This window comes from Xiphias gladius, chromosome 11 (assembly GCF_016859285.1).
Source record: "Xiphias gladius isolate SHS-SW01 ecotype Sanya breed wild chromosome 11, ASM1685928v1, whole genome shotgun sequence".
Taxonomy (NCBI): Eukaryota; Metazoa; Chordata; class Actinopteri; order Istiophoriformes; family Xiphiidae; genus Xiphias; species Xiphias gladius.
In genome coordinates, this window is record NC_053410.1 from 8,997,344 (window position 1) to 9,013,070 (window position 15,727).

General features: G+C 42.6%; 1 protein-coding gene across 2 annotated transcripts; it reads right to left on the reverse strand.

Annotated features, from left to right (window-relative positions):
* Nucleotides 1-14,560: 14,560 nt before the first annotated feature.
* olig3 (oligodendrocyte transcription factor 3) lies at nucleotides 14,561-15,457 on the reverse strand. 2 transcript variants are annotated; one of them, XM_040139788.1, is made up of 2 exons: nucleotides 15,252-15,457; nucleotides 14,561-15,212 (listed from the first exon to the last, which is right to left on the reverse strand). In XM_040139788.1, exons 1-2 carry the CDS (start codon nucleotides 15,455-15,457, stop codon nucleotides 14,561-14,563), a joined length of 858 nt encoding a protein of 285 aa, XP_039995722.1. The 2 variants fall into 2 exon arrangements, with proteins under 2 accessions (XP_039995722.1, XP_039995721.1); XM_040139787.1 differs by having other exon boundaries at nucleotides 14,561-15,457.
* Between the last annotated feature and the right edge of the window lie 270 nt (nucleotides 15,458-15,727).

Sequence of the window (15,727 nt, forward strand, 5' to 3'; positions counted from 1 at the left end):
TTATTATTACACTATTAAGAAAGATATACGTAAGCATGCAGCAGTTTGCTAAAGTCAGCACTGTAATCCCACATGCAAAATGGTCTCCCCTCAAGTTCCATATATTAGCGGTTCTGGACCTTTTTATGTCAACATGAATGAGAAGCACCTACAGTGTTCATAAAAAATGGAAAATTAAACATGTAGAGTGCTGACAATGATCTTATGATATGATCAAAAGCTCCGGAACAGCTACTAAACTTACCTTGAGGTGAGATTGCCTTGTCAAGTGCTGTTTCCAGGTTCTAGAATTAACTTTTTTAACTATTTAAATTTTAAATACAACATTAGCTGGACAAACAGTGTTAGAATAGAACATTTGTTCGCGCAAGCAATGGAAATAAATTATGGGGTTTTTCCATGGACTTAAAAGTGGCTTTTTTGAAATTTCTGAAATTTCTAAACTTAAAGTTTAAAACATAGGTAATGTCAGCATCAGTCTCACTCTGAAACCTGGCATTTTTCAGGAGGACTGCAAAACTAAATAAAGAAGAGGGATGTAGATAAATATAGAAGATGGTCAAAGGCTAGTGGCAAAAGTCAAAAAATTAACCAGAATTTGGTCCATGATTAACTGATTGTTTCCACGTGTGTCTTTGCCACTTTCTCCTCAATTCTGTAGCCTCCTTTCTCTCAGCTTGTTGGAGGAAGCGGCATGCTGTAAACTCTGCAGGCCAGATGTGATCCAAAGGGACCACTGATGGTATTAAAGACACCAACAGGACTGGGAAGTGTGCCTGTTCAAACTCTGCATTGTCTACTTAGGTCCATCAGTGCAACAGGAGGACTGACAGGAGGTCTGCACTCAAGTGCCACACTCGCATTGAAACCCCATCCTCCCTGTGTCTCGACAGGAGGCCCATGCAGTGCTATCTGTGCCAGGCAGGCAGCCTGGCTGTGTCTAGCGGTGGGAGGCATAACAGACAGGTATTGATATGGATTTCTCTCCAGCAGGCCCCAGCAGAGAGCCCGGGGACTGTTAATAGGCCACTAACGGGATGACCAGCCCATGGACGGCCCCCACTGACCCCCCAGCACTCGTGAAGAAGGGGAGATGATAACAGATGGAGGGGGGAAAAAGGCGCTCTTCCTGTTTGATGGACAGACGGAGAAAGGTTGGGATAAACGGGGTGGGGTAGGAGTGAGTGACAGCTCTTAGTAGGGCGTCAGAAAGCGACAGTGCTCGTGTGTTCGTGCATTTGCTAAGGGCAGCGCTTCCTCGCGGTGGCGCTCCAGACTGTCTTTTTTGCACCTGTTTAGAAGAATTTAGAATATTTTAGAAGTCCATGTTAAAAAATACAAATTTTGAGAGATTTAAACGCTGCCTCTGATGCAAACTAAGGAGAAAATATAGTTAATTTCTGATACTGTTTGTAGGATTTATTTTAAATGTACATTTTCACATCCAGACTCTCAGATGGATCTCACCAAAGTAAAGCATCCCACTGATTTCGCAAATCCGAGTGTGTTTACATGTCTCAGTTGGTACGACATGTGAGAAAGCTGCCGGAAAAGTCTTCTGTGGTTCCAGAGGGAGCTGCACAAGGGAAATGCATGAAGATCAAGTGCACTTGAGTCAGCACTGGTTGGGGCTGAAGACTACAAGTATGAAAATGAAAAAGATCTGCAGGTGTGGAATTAGCAAGAAGTGGGCTTACCAGACCTCTGTCGCTCGCTTCTCATGTCTGCTTTAGGCTAGCGGCTCGAAGCTACATTAGCACAACACACCCGAATATCTGACTGAACTGTCGGCGGTCAGGTTGTATTCTGGGTAATGTGGGCAGCAGCAAGAAGAATGCATGGAATAAAAATCATATTCTGCATGAAATATTTTTTCAAACAGTCCTAACCTGACTCTGAATACTGGGACAAACCCTGTTTCACCATAAAAAACTACCTGCTGAAACCGCCCCCATAAAGCCGTTTTGCTCACCCAGTTTAGATTGAGGCGTACGTACTGCAATACTCTGAGAAACTGTGCTGAAGTGTTGTGTGCTGCTACTCGACTGCAACAGGGTTGTGGATGGCTTGGCATTTCTCCCTGGTGGTAGTTAGTGTCATGGCTACCAGCTGCTAAATTCCAGTGCAGCATCCAGTGGCTATTAGCACAACATCTGCTGCTGCTGACATATTCAATATAGCAAATCAGAGCACTGCTGCTTTTATGACATTACGTATTACAGAGAAAGACTGCTGCACAAAGAAAGTTACACTTCTTTTTACAGAGCAGGACTGTGTGTGTGTGTGTGTGTGTTTGTTTTATCATAGCTTCAGTCTGACTCTAATTTAAATGAGTGCATACACATTTATTCTTTGAAACTTAAATCCACATGCAAATGTTCGTCTTAAACTTCAAAACAAATCACCATCACGAATCACAAATTTCATACACACCTCTCAGCTGCTTCCAGTTTCACTACGAATACGTTTTTTTCAACTTTTAGTGATTAGTTTATATTATAGAGCTTTTATATGTATATTTGCTGAATAATAATATGGCATATATTATTATTATTCTTTTCATTAAATGAGTCAAAAGAAATAAAGAAATAAAATCACAGTCAGGAGCTGCCAGATTCAGGCTCATTTCATCTGTCAACCCTTCAACATATCAGTAAAAATAGTAACCTAACAACAACAGCAACATAATAACAAAAAACATTATTATGTCGTCATTTAGAAGGGAAAAACCTTTTTCCATAACCATAAAAAGAGAAATGATCATATCCACTGTGCTAAATAAAACGACATTCTGTTAACATCAATCATTCACATCATCCAAAAGAAGCAAACGAAAACAAACCAAATACTAAAAAATCCTAGTTATGAAACTTTGGGTTAGTTTGAGAAGATATGAACAGCTAGGTCCGAACAATGTCTTCAAGAAAAAACAGAAAACGAACTACATTTTTCTTTAAAACTACATTTTACCAAGCTTTTTATTGCTCTAATCGTCATAGAGTAGATTTTTAAATATATTTCTGTCCTGACTTCTTCTCTGATTCTATGATAATTTTATTGTATAGGACTTTGCTGTTATATGCAATAAAAATCTAGTTATTCCATGAGATATGCAGTAGTCAAGCATGAAATGACTCTCTGGTAGCAGAAGGGTTCTACTCCCTCTCTCTCTCTCTCTCTCTCTCTTTCTCTCTCTCTCTCCCTGAAACACACAAACACACACCGACACGGACACACACACTATCAGACTCAATTTTTAATGGTTTATCTGAAAAGTCAGATTAAACTGAAACACATAAGATCCAACTAATACAGATGTTCAGCCAGTATAATGACATGTATGAATTTGAAAATCATCGTTTTCACCTACTGCAACACACACACACACACACACACACACACACACACACGCACACACACACACACACACACACACAGTAGACACACATCCCCCGGCATATCACTGTGTCCTGTCTGATTGGGTGAGGTCCCGAGGGAGTCATTAAGTACAAAGCGTTAACATCTGCCAGACATTACTGAGCCAGAGCAGTTGTGATTTGTCCATATGATGACTCTGGCCCATACAGACACTGTTTGTGTGTATGTGTGTGTGTGTGTGTGTGTGTGTGTGTGTGTGTGTGTGTGTGTGTGTGTGTGTGCCTGGCTGCCCACTGCTGCTGTCACTTCTGGTTTCACACCCATGATAATGCCTGTTTATAATTAGAGCTGTGCTTTCCTCTTGTATTTCCCTCTCCTCACTGGTGCTGCGTTCACACTGCGGAGATGTGCCAAGTGGTGAGATCAGTTTTGCTCAACTCTCGGTAAACCTAAAGGTTTTGCTCTGCCTTCGGTAGCAGATACCTTTTCTTTCCAGCTCCAGGGTAGCCCCAGATTGAAGGAAACCAGAAGGGTATTGTTATGGTGAACATCAAGGTTGAGTGAGCTTAATACCCTTCTCACACAAGCGCAGCAAATCTGCACAATTTTTTTTTCTTCAAGTTCAACTCTGTTCAACTTTGACAGGCAAATTTGTGCCGCTGACCAGTAGCAAGCCGCCTTGAAAGTGTTGTCCTGTGAGGGAGCAAAGGGCCAGATAGTCTAAAGGTATAAATCACAAATCACTTTGCTGATTCAAATCACTTTGTTCGAGTTCAGTTCAAAAAATTCATAGTCACTGATTATGCACTGTTTTTCCTAAGCTAGGTAGTCCGTCACCGTTCAATGGCACGTCTGTTCACATGGCCCAACGTTCAGCATCTATTCTGACTGTCTTCAGTTCAGTCGTACGTACGTTCAGTCTGTGTCTAGTTCAAACAGCTGCATTCAGTTTAGTACAAAACTAGGCTGTACAAGCACTGCACATAAGGTTACACTGTTATTACTGTTATTTATGACAGGGTTAACAGCATATGCTGAGCTTTACTGCTAAAAGCTACTGATTCGGTCAGTGACAAAGATGATTCAGTATAGTCAGTTCACTGACATTTCATAAAGATTTGCTTGTACATTACTGAACACCTCTGGGAGAGCCCGAAATGAAAGAAACCATTGGCTTATAAGCTATGGTTATTTGACTGCTGGATTTATCTGTTGGAATAGAAACTGCTCCACGATTATGAGACATAAGACTATAAGTGTTTTCAATAGACTCTGTGAACTTATTGTCCTGTTAGTGACCAAACGAGTTAAGTAGCTGGAGGTGCTAGTCGGTTTATTTTTAAACTAGGCTACCCACCTCCTAGCCCCAGCACAGACACAGACATGAGAGTTTTGTTCTTTTAAACCTACTTCATTAAGCAGAATTTCCTGAAAATCATCCCCATTTACTGAAGTTCACTTAGATTAACTGATAATACATATAGATAAATACCTAAATTGAATATTTAGGTTTGGGGACACATTCATTGGCATATTTATAAAATACATGTCAGACTCAGTCTAATAAAACCCTGGACTTTTCTCCATCGTTGTGCCTGGTGTTTTCATGGTCCATCAAGCTTTATTAAGATGGAGCAATGCTTTTCGCATCTAACCTGAGAAATATTGGAAACTGATGACTAAAATCTGGAGCATTAAATCATAAATGTTACCATTAGGTTTTTGTGCTAGGTATCTCTTGGTCTGGCTTGTTTGTTGTTCATGCCTGTTGTGTTTATTTGTGTTTTAGGCATTCGTTTGCAATATTAAATGTCTCTTGGTTTGTTTTAATTGCTACCAAATGGTGAAGTTTCCCTTGAGTTTCCCTTGAGAGTCAATAACGTGAAGTGACATTAAGTGAAGTGAGGCTATTTTTATCAAAAGATTATGGAAATACATGCAACACATGTGTTCTAGCTACACACACACGGATCTCTGAGGTGATATAAATGCGTGTCTCTCTTTACCCTCTCCACCAATAACCACGCCGTCCAGAACGTCAGAATGTGTTGATGCATTATTTACATGTTTGTTTGTTCTCCAACAAGCTGTCTGGGTGTTGTTAACGTTGATATTGATCAAAATCACCAACTGTGACGGAGTCCGCCTGGCAGCACCATCAGTGAGGTCCAAACGTGCCAGCTGAATCCAGGCCAGAGGGAGGAGGCTAATATCTGCTTTAACATCACTGCCAGCTCACAGAGAAGGTTAGGTAGCGGGCTAACACCTGGGTTAACAGCACGGCCAGATCACTTATTCAGACACAAACCTAAGAAATGTAAAAAAAAGGTTTAAAAGCCTCAGAGGAACCTTAAAGGTGATGGAGTTCCTTTGTTGAAAACTTTTTCAGATATACTTCTGTCAGGTCATCTGGCCGGTCGAAGTGAATTAAAATCTGGACAGAGTGAGACAGTGTGAAGGAGGGGTAATGTATACGTAACTTCTGCTGCAAACTGATGGATGACCGGAAGGTTAGACTGGCTGCAGGGTGTAAATGCAGGCTCCTGCCAAACCACGTAGCTCAAGTTGGAGGGACGCGATGTCTGCTTTTTACACTGCTGCTAACAGAGCTGTTAGTGCAATTCCCAAGGGCCTGTTTGAACCCATCTACAAGAGTTCAAATACAAAAGAAAGAAAAAGCTGGGGAAAGACTTGGATTGGTACACCTCCGACACTCACTTTAAATACAGTGATGTCTTTTCAATATAGATGCAAGACCATTTTAAAATTCAAACAGGTGCACTCATTCTGAGTTTTACCTCAGAATACAGTGGTTTAGTGTATATAATCTGGCAAAACTGTAGGCTTGTTGACTTTATTCTGTGTCATAACCCCAAAAATACTTATACCTATACCATGTATTATCATGTATTATCACTTACTGGTGTAAAGTCACAGGCTGTCCGAAAGTGTCCACAGTGGAAGTGATTTCACAGCTGAGATTTGTCTGTTTTAATGACCATCAACTTCCAAAAACATTTACTCACCAAAACAAAATCATGTGTTGTTTTTCAAAGCCCCCAAAAAAAAACCCCCAAACATTCAAACTCCCCTCATTTCAAAACTTTTTCGTCCCCTGTTTTCATTTCGTTTTCACTTAAGAAAAATTATCAAACACGTTTTTGTTTAATTTCGGACTGGACCGTACAAAGACGTGGTCTGATCTCTCTATTTGTGTTGTCTGTTCTTGGCTTCAGTCGTGGCTTGCTCTCCTCACGACCATGTTTCACTTTGTCGCCCGGCTCTCCCCTGCTGAGAGGGGACTGTCACCCAGCACTGTGCCAGGCCTGGGGCTGGCACACACACACACACACACTCACACACACACACACACACACACACACACACACACACACAAAATCGACTCTCCGTCTCCTATTTAAGAAAAAAAAAGTTCTCCCGCTCCGTTTTCCCTGTGTCATTGTGCTGAGAGACTCGTTCCTCCGGGCAGATTCAAAGCATGTGGTGGCCAGAGATTTAGACGGATATATCTCTCCCATTAACATCTGCTCCTCTGGCCTGCTCGGCTCTTTCCAGAAGGCCACCGCATACACACCCACCCACACATACATATATATGCACACACATTCACACAAACACACACAAACACGCACACACACACACACACACACACACACTCACACACTGCGGTTCATCCACGGTTGACAATCAAGGACAGTTGGTTTTGAGCAGTGTCAGGACAGTTAGACTCTCACGGGGAGTCTCCAAACTACAGGCGACTGGCACACAGACAAACACTCAGAGAGCACATTTACGGCCAAACACTGAACACCATCTGTCAGTCACTGTAGGAGGATATTACTGCAGACACACACACACACACACACACACAGACACACACACACACACACACACACACGCAGGCACATTCTGTCTGGCTGAATCTGTATCTATTACACAAAATTCACACCAAAACTGGCTTGTATGTAGGCAGATCAAAGTGTGAGTACGTGTGTTTGTGTATGCACAAACAAATGTCTTCTTGTGCATATTTTGAACATGTGTATAAACGCAGCATGTCCGTTTGGTCAGGAAGGTGGTCTGTGTGTTGTATTTGCTTTATTTAACAGGCCCATAACTAATAACGTTAACCATGATCATCCTCGCACGGTTTATTTACTGTAGGAAGATATTTCCCTTGAGTAAAAGTAGTAATACCACAATGTAACTTTGTTGCAAGTAAAAGTCCTGCTTTCAAAATTCCACTTACATAAAAGTAAAAAGTATTATTAGCAAATTAAAATATCAAAAGTGAAAGTACATAATCAATATAGAATACTTAAAATTACCCAGATCCCACGGTGAGGTGTTCAAATTAGTTGTTTTGTTTGAGCAAGAGTCCAAAACCCAAAGGTTATATTTACATTTACTCATTTGTCAGATTTCAGTTTAGGGTTCAGTGTCTTGCCCAAGGACACCTAGGCACACGGCCAGGAGGAGCCGGGGATCAAAATGCCAACCTTGCGATCAGTGGACAACCCTCTCTACCACCTGAGCCCCGGTACATTTTGCTGATAATACTTCTGTACTTTTACGTAAATAAACTTTTAAGTAACTGTTACCTGTAATCGAGTATTTTTTTCGGCCTCGCATCGCTTCTTTAACCGCAGTTAGGTAGTTTCACCTCTACCAATGCATGACATGTTTTGGGAATGTTTTGTTTTAAAATCTTAATCCTGAAAGAACTTAAAGCTGTCAGGTAAATGTGGCTGAACAAACACTGTCATATTTACCTCTGAAATGTAGTGGAGTAGAGGTATAAAGTAAAACATAGTTTTATTATGCAATGGTCAATTTTGAGATTTTGGGCTATTTTAATCTTTTCAGACTAGTGAAGAGAAAAACATCCCAAAAACATATTTAGGTGTTTATTGTACGACACTTTGACTGTTTGCGTCTGTAGATTTCTCCTAATTTCACCAAAAGTTAGCGTTCTAACGCAACATGTGGTACCGCGACCGCTGTCTGCACCATTTCATCACAGGTATCGTTGAAAAGCTCTCTCTGTCCTGCACAATACCAACTGGATCCAGACATGGTCATTTCATTTGTACCATTAACCAGTCCTGAGAGTACAAAGAGGGGATTTACACCTGAAAAGGAAATCTCATTGGCCGGCGTTGATTTCTGACAATGTGATTCGTTCAGATGCATCCCGTGACGTGCTCTGACACTTCCTGGTCTGGCTTTCCAAGGGACCTGGTGGGGAAGAAGTTTATCCCCGTGTACCACCGCATGCCAAGTGACAGCCTGCTGCAGCGAATGCAGCACGGAGGCACTCGGAATGCAAATGAGCGCCCGAACTCCGTTATATGTGCACGGTGTCCAAAGACTGCCTTCGTGGGGGAAAAGCAGGACTGAGGCAGCAGCAAGTATATCCATCTGTACTCTTTAACGAAGGGGCCTCTGCCATGCTAACTGTTTTGCAGAGGCTGTGGCTTCCGAGCACAGCTGTTACTGTCAGCGCAATGAGGGGAAACTGATGGTTTTCAGAGTCTCAGAAAAAGCTGGGGCCGTCACGGTGCGAAACATAGGCCCAAGAGTCTGAGAGCACACAGCTAAAAAACTGAAAAGACCTCAGCAGGAAATGGATGAGGGGTGTACATATGGAGCAGGCATGGAAAACTAGGCTACGAACAGACATGGGGGACAGGGCTGTGTTATGCAGGATGGACATACACCAAACATGGCTGGCGGTTCTACTGGTGGCAGTGCTGGTGTGTGTATATGTGTGTTACTGTGGTTCTGTTTGGATGAAGGCCATACATGCAGCGTTATTCGGTCATCAGTTTTGATGTGTTTTAGTTGTTCTACATTGTTGTTGCTAGATGGATTTGATTAGATATTGTGTCTGTAAATAGTAGTTTCCAATAAAAATGTATAAACAAATACATAAAAATATATGGAATTTTACAATACTTATCTTTAAATTTTGAACCTGGCTTTATCCAATGCGCCGATTTCTGTTTTGTGATTTCTAGACATGTATGGAAACTGAGTAATTGTCTTGATGTGAGTAATTAACTGGGGAAGTTTCATGGTGATATCTGTTAGTTAAAATTTTTACCCTATTCACCTATAGTGTCTTACATTGAATTACTCAAGTAAGGTAGAATCGTACTTAAGTATAGTACTTGAGTGAATGTATTTAATTATTTTCCACATATTAACAAATTTATGTCTGAAAAATAGCTTAATTTTAACTAATTTCCGAATGTTTTATATAAAACTAATTTTACAGACAGGAGCTTTATTCGAATCTCACGCTATGGATAACACCTTATTAAATTAACTTCATGTATCTTCCATTGTCTCGTGATAACAGATGATCGAACCAGCATGAAACAATAATGCACATGGATGTCATTCTGCAGCCCTATCCTCTCACTTCCCGCGACCCTGCACTGACAAAGGGAAGTGTCAACACCACCTCTCTAACTGCACAATTAACATGCAAATGAGCTCGGTCGCTAATGGCGATGGCAAAGCGCTCTTATGATGGAAATATGCTTTCTGTTTTGGCAGTATGGGTTAAACATCCGTCCATGGAATCAGCTGAGGACAGGAGGGCAGAGGGCCCCGAGGCTTCCCTGAGGGCACAGAGAGAGAGAGAGAGAGAGAGAGAGAGAGAGAGAGAGAGGTAGACTCAGAGAGGGAATGGCCTCTGCACCTGCTTCGCTGACTATGACTATGACACACACACACACACAGACACACAGAGCATGACCAGGCGGTTATAATCAGCCTCGTTCAGGCTGTCAGCCCGGTCAATAACTTATCCCCTCAACTGCTTTTGTTCTAGCAGCAGCTCGGCTGATGCGGCTGCTGCCCCTTATTCAACTGAAATTTATTTTCAATTGCTGCCCTCAGGCATCGGCCCTGCAGCAGCTCACTGACCGAGCAAGTAAACAAACCAGCAGACCACTTCACACACAGGCAGGACTCTTCAGATTGAATGCAACAACAACTGCGATTGCCAAATGAGATGTTTATACAAACCCTGGAGTTATAAAAGCCTTAAATGCCCCTACTGTTTGTACATATCTGACTAAAAAGCCTTAGATTTGCAGTCTTGTAAAGCTCGTATCTGTGATGGAGCTCGCAAGCATCTGTCAGTGTATTTTAATTAAAGCAAACTTTACAGATTGCAGATTTGGAGGTTATGTCTTGGAAAAGGCAGATCGGTCGCAGGGCTACAGAATGAGGCTGACAGCATTTGTTGCCTTGTTAGCATCAGTGTCCAAGAATGAAAAAAGGCCTGTTAGCATGTGTGTGCGTGTGTGCTTGTGAGGGTGTGTGGAGAGGGTGAACAAAGCAGCGTTGCTCGAAGTGATAAACCTCGAGTGGCTCCCAGTAACAGGTGTGTGCGCTGTACGGGACCAGTCGTTTGTCACGCTCCACGAAAAAGAGGAGCTGACGGCCACAAGTCTGAAAACCAAAATCCACAGGATTTATGGAGAAAGGATATCTCGAATCTGTCTGTCAGTCTTATTCATATATGTTGTTTAAACAACTCAGTTTTAAATATGATCGGTTTAAAATAAGTAAATTCCCTGAGGCAATTCAACTCTTGAACGGTGAAGCCATTAAACCTTAAGGCACATTTTGTTTTAGTTTATGCTTGTCTTTGTAATTATTTATGGTATTTCTCATATTTGACTTCTCGGTTGCAAACCTTTTGCACTTTTAGGTACATTGTTTATATGTTATCTCTCATATTTTTGTTGCTTTATGTATTTCAACACGCTCTCAGTGTACGTATGTGATGGTGTAATTATTAGTATGCTGTGCTGAATGCTGTCCCATCTGTCCTGTTGCACCATGAGCTCATCAGGTTCCCAACTACGACTCAACAACTAATTTATTTTGGCTCATTTATTCATCAGTTCACACATTATCTGTCTCCCATTTGTGCTTTGATGTTTCAAGGCTTGCTGCAGACCTTAGACCTTAGTGCAAAATAAGTCCTAAAAAGCTTCTTGGGTTTAAAAAAAGTTGCTCAAACAACTGTGAAACAAAAGATATTTCTGCATTTGATAGCTGTTTTTCACAGCTCCCTGCCTCTCTTTTCTTTTTCCTGTGCAATATTTAAATCTTTAATATATTCAGTTTTGTTTGTTTTTTTAACTTTGTTGTGCTGCATCATTATCCTGTCCTCTCCAACTTTCTCTCTTTGCCTCCATCAATGGAAAAGAGGAATTTGGATCTCAGTGGGATTGTCATGATTAGGCAAAAGTATAAATGAGGATAATTTTTGTGAACCCATGCTAAGAAGATAAGCCCTGCCATTATGAAAAACACAGTGACAGAAAACACATCATTCAGTCACTGTTTACAAGTGCATGATAGCTTTTTTTCATATTTACATTTACATTTTAGCTGAATTATAGTGGACAAAAAAAAAACAAAACAAAAAAACGACTTCAATTTCCACACTAGCAACATTTCAGAGTTCAGGCCAGTGGCCACGACATAGTCCTGTTACCATATGATCATCATATAGTATGAGAGCAAAATGCAAGATTTACACTTCCAGGATAAAACTGAAAAAGGGGCAAAAAAAAAAAAAGGCATGGATTTACATTCCTGTCTTGATTTGCATTTGTCTGGTGCATGCTATTTGCATGTGCGTGATTGTTTTTGTGCATCATTTTGTGGCTTACTTACAAATGATCCCCCTCCATGAATGTAGCAGTGCTTGATGGCAGCAGCAGCGGCAGCAGCAGCAGCAGTTGTCTCTGCTTTGCTCGGCTCCTAATTAGCCAGAATTAAGAAGTATTTCTCGGCCCATTGAGGAGTCCATTTCCTTTGAAACCAGAGCATAATAAACCTTAAGTAATTACCCCAACTCATGACTATTAACTCGCAAACCGCCAGCTTCCCTTGACAACATCCTCCTCAGTGTTGTGTGGTTAAAAGGCCATTGCAGCTACCCAGCTATTTACATCCCATCTGGCAGCCTGCGAGGGACAGACAGGCCATACTCATTCCTAAAGACAAAAAAAAAAAAAGAAGAAGAAGAAAGAAGAAGAAATGTAAAACGAACTCTTTCACTCTTTCTCAACTTAGCCACAGAACTTGTGTTTTCTTCCCTCCAAATAAGTTACAAAAGGGCTTCTTCTCCTTTTCTTTTTCCGTCTTTCTTTTTTTTTTTTTTTTTTTTTTAATCCACTCACTCATTTGCATGCGGCGAGGCCGAGGGGGGGGTCTGAATGTATAATCTTCTGCATTTAGTAGCCTGTAATCCCGAAGCCTTTCTGTGATGTGATTTTCTCCTCTCGGTCCCCCATGAACAATTAACTTGTAATCTCCACAAACATACATTCTGTCGCTGCAGAGATGAGACGGGGAGAGGCCCAAGGGACCCGGCGGACAAACTGCTCCGCGCTCCCCAAGGCGGATCACTTTCTAGCTGCTGCGGGGGAACAATTCAACTGGGCTCCATTAAGGCTGCAGCCCGGTCCCTTCGTTTCATCCTCATTTTCCCCCTTTTCTAAACGTTTGCGTTCGCTGCTCGGAAATGTTAAATAAATGCTGTCCGGCCATGTCTGTGTGACTCACCGCGATTAGGGACGTTATTGCGCAACACGGGGCCCGTAGGTGCAAAGACGAGACCGGAAAAAAATTTCAATAAATACATAACATCACCTAATTGAATTTGTTTTAAAGTGGTTTAAGTGGTTTGTAGTTGCAGAAAATCGACCTGCACAGCTTTCGGGCTTTCCTCACTTAATTTTAGATTTGTAGTATGACAACCAAAAATCACTGAAGTGCTGTTATACTCATAAACACTGGGGATATTTTAATTTAGGTCTCATTTGAAGGAAATAAGCAAAAAGACAATAATCCAAGAACAATTCTCTTTTAAATAGTTTGGCCGTGATCAACATTTGACTATTTTTCTTGTTAAATCCACCCTGTTCTGTTGAATTTCATCATCTTCGTTTAACGAAGATGAAGATGTCTTTCCGGTGGAAAGTAAACACGTCGTGGCGTTTTTAAAGCGAGGCCTTGCTTGAGTTTGGAGTATTAACACAAGAATATCCTTCAAAATAAGATTCAAACACTGCAAAATGTGCGAGAGATACGTATGGCTTTGGCTAAAATAAAGGAAGAAATTTAAGGGGAATTAAGGTTTTTTTCTTTATCTGAAAAGAAACCAAGTTTTTATAGTTTTGGGTGGCTAGAAGCCATCAGTGTGCACCCATGTAAAAATAAGTAAATAAATAGTAATAATTAATAAGTCACATTTACCTAAACTAGACTTCAGGAAGTGTAACGCAGAGTTGACGTGAAAAATATTGTTTTAAATATTCAAAGTGGCTGTTTTAAAAACAAAAAAAGAAGGGAAGACAGTGGATATGATCCATAATTTCAGTTTTATTGAAATTTCATCCAGGGACGCTGGGCGATAATAAATATTTCATCAGTCATCAACAATGTACAAAAATAAAGACACGGGGTCTCTGGGCATAACAAATTCAGATCAGCAAAAACAATCATGCTGTGATAATTATACCGTCATGCAAAAAAAAAAAACAATCAAAAAAAAAAAAAAGATAAAAATAAAAACTGGAAATCAGAGCACACATGGACATACGATGAGCCACAACATAAAAATCAATCTGAAACTTAGATTTTAAAACCAATTTAGCCAAATACATAAATGTCATTATCTTCATATAGAACTCAAGTTTAAAATCCTTGGTACAAGGCACAGAGAGTATTCTTCGTTTTCACAAAATGACGCCTGATACAAAAAAAAAAAAAATGTAAAATTAAATCAAAGGGTTCATGCAACCTCCGTCACCTCTCACATCGCGGTGTGAGAGAAGAACTCAACTCAGCACAAGAGCATCGTGGCGTCTTGTTGCATGACACGGAACTTTTTTTTTTTTCTTTTTTTTACCTTCAATTGGCAAAATCGTCAGTCTTTATAAGTCCTTGTTACAAGGAGGAAAATAACATTTTTTTTTTTTCTCATACGCCAAACAAGAAAACAGACTAAACAACAGCATGCACCAGTGAGGCCGAATCCACCCTCATGCCCTGAATTCTCTATTTACAAACACCGTCAGGCTACATCTCGCAGTCTCTGCCCGTCTGCCAGACGGACCGGGCATCATTTCATCCCGTCTTTGCCCTCCCCTGTCAGTCTCGTGAGGCCGGTGGAGGTGATGGGGATGTGCGGAGGCGGAGGCACCTGGCAGATGGTGCAGGGGCACGGCAGTCCGGCCCAGTGCTGGAAGCCGGAGCCCAGCTGCAGGGCCGGGGGCGCAGCCGGGGAGCCCTTCATCAGGGAGTGGGGCGTTCGGATGGACGCGAGCCCGGGCAGCGCGCTCGACAGCGTGGAGGACGTGGAGGAAGACAGCGCGCTCCCGAGGAGAGGATGCACCTGATGCGCGGCGGCGGCGGCCGCGGCGGCGGCTGCGGCGGCCTGGCTCCCGGAGTGTCCGCCCGCGCCGGCGGCGTGCGCCACGGTGCCGCAGTGGAAGGCCGAGTGCTGCCCTCCGTAAATCTCCCCCACCAGCCGCTTCATCTCGTCCAAGGAGCTGGTGAGCATCAGGATGTAGTTCCTGGCCAGAAGCAGCGTGGCTATCTTGGACAACTTCCGCACCGAGGGCCCGTGCGCGTAGGGCATCACCTCGCGCAGGCCGTCCATGGCCAGGTTGAGGTCGTGCATGCGCTTCCGCTCCCGGCCGTTGATCTTGAGACGGAGCTGGTACATTTCCTCCTCGGTGACTTGTTTCTTCAGCTTGTACTTGTTGCTGCTGCTGCTGCTGCTGCTGCTGCTGCTGCTGCTCCCCACGGACCCTGACTTGGCGTCCCCGGACCGCAGGTGCTCGCCGCCGGTCATCTTCTGGCGCTGCTGCTCGCCGCTCTGCGTGGAGGAGGACACGGAGGAGCCGACGTGGTGGTGGTGGTGGTGGTGGTGGTGGTGCGGGTGGTGGTCTCGGAGAAACATGCCGTCCATGTCCGGGGAAGAGGCTCTGCTGCTCGGGCTGGAGTCTGAATTCATTTTATGGGTTCCGTTGGGTTGTTGGGTAGGAGGTCGCTGCTGGCTTCCTCCCTCTCTCTCTCTCACTTTCACTCTCGCCTCTCTCTCTCTCTCCCCTCTCTATTTTTTTTTTTTTTTTAAACCCACTCTCTGTCTTTCTCCCTTACTTGAGCCTCAAGCCGCTCTGGTCACCTGATCCCACGCTTCTGTCCTTCTTATCACATCGGTGACCACTTCTCTGCCGACTTTCTCTCTCTCTCTGCGTGTCTCCGAGTGTCTGCGGCGAGGAGG

Bases quoted from the DNA above. Each gene is read 5' to 3' on its own strand.
- olig3 (XM_040139787.1), bottom strand. From the start codon at position 15,457: ATGAATTCAGACTCCAGCCCGAGCAGCAGAGCCTCTTCCCCGGACATG.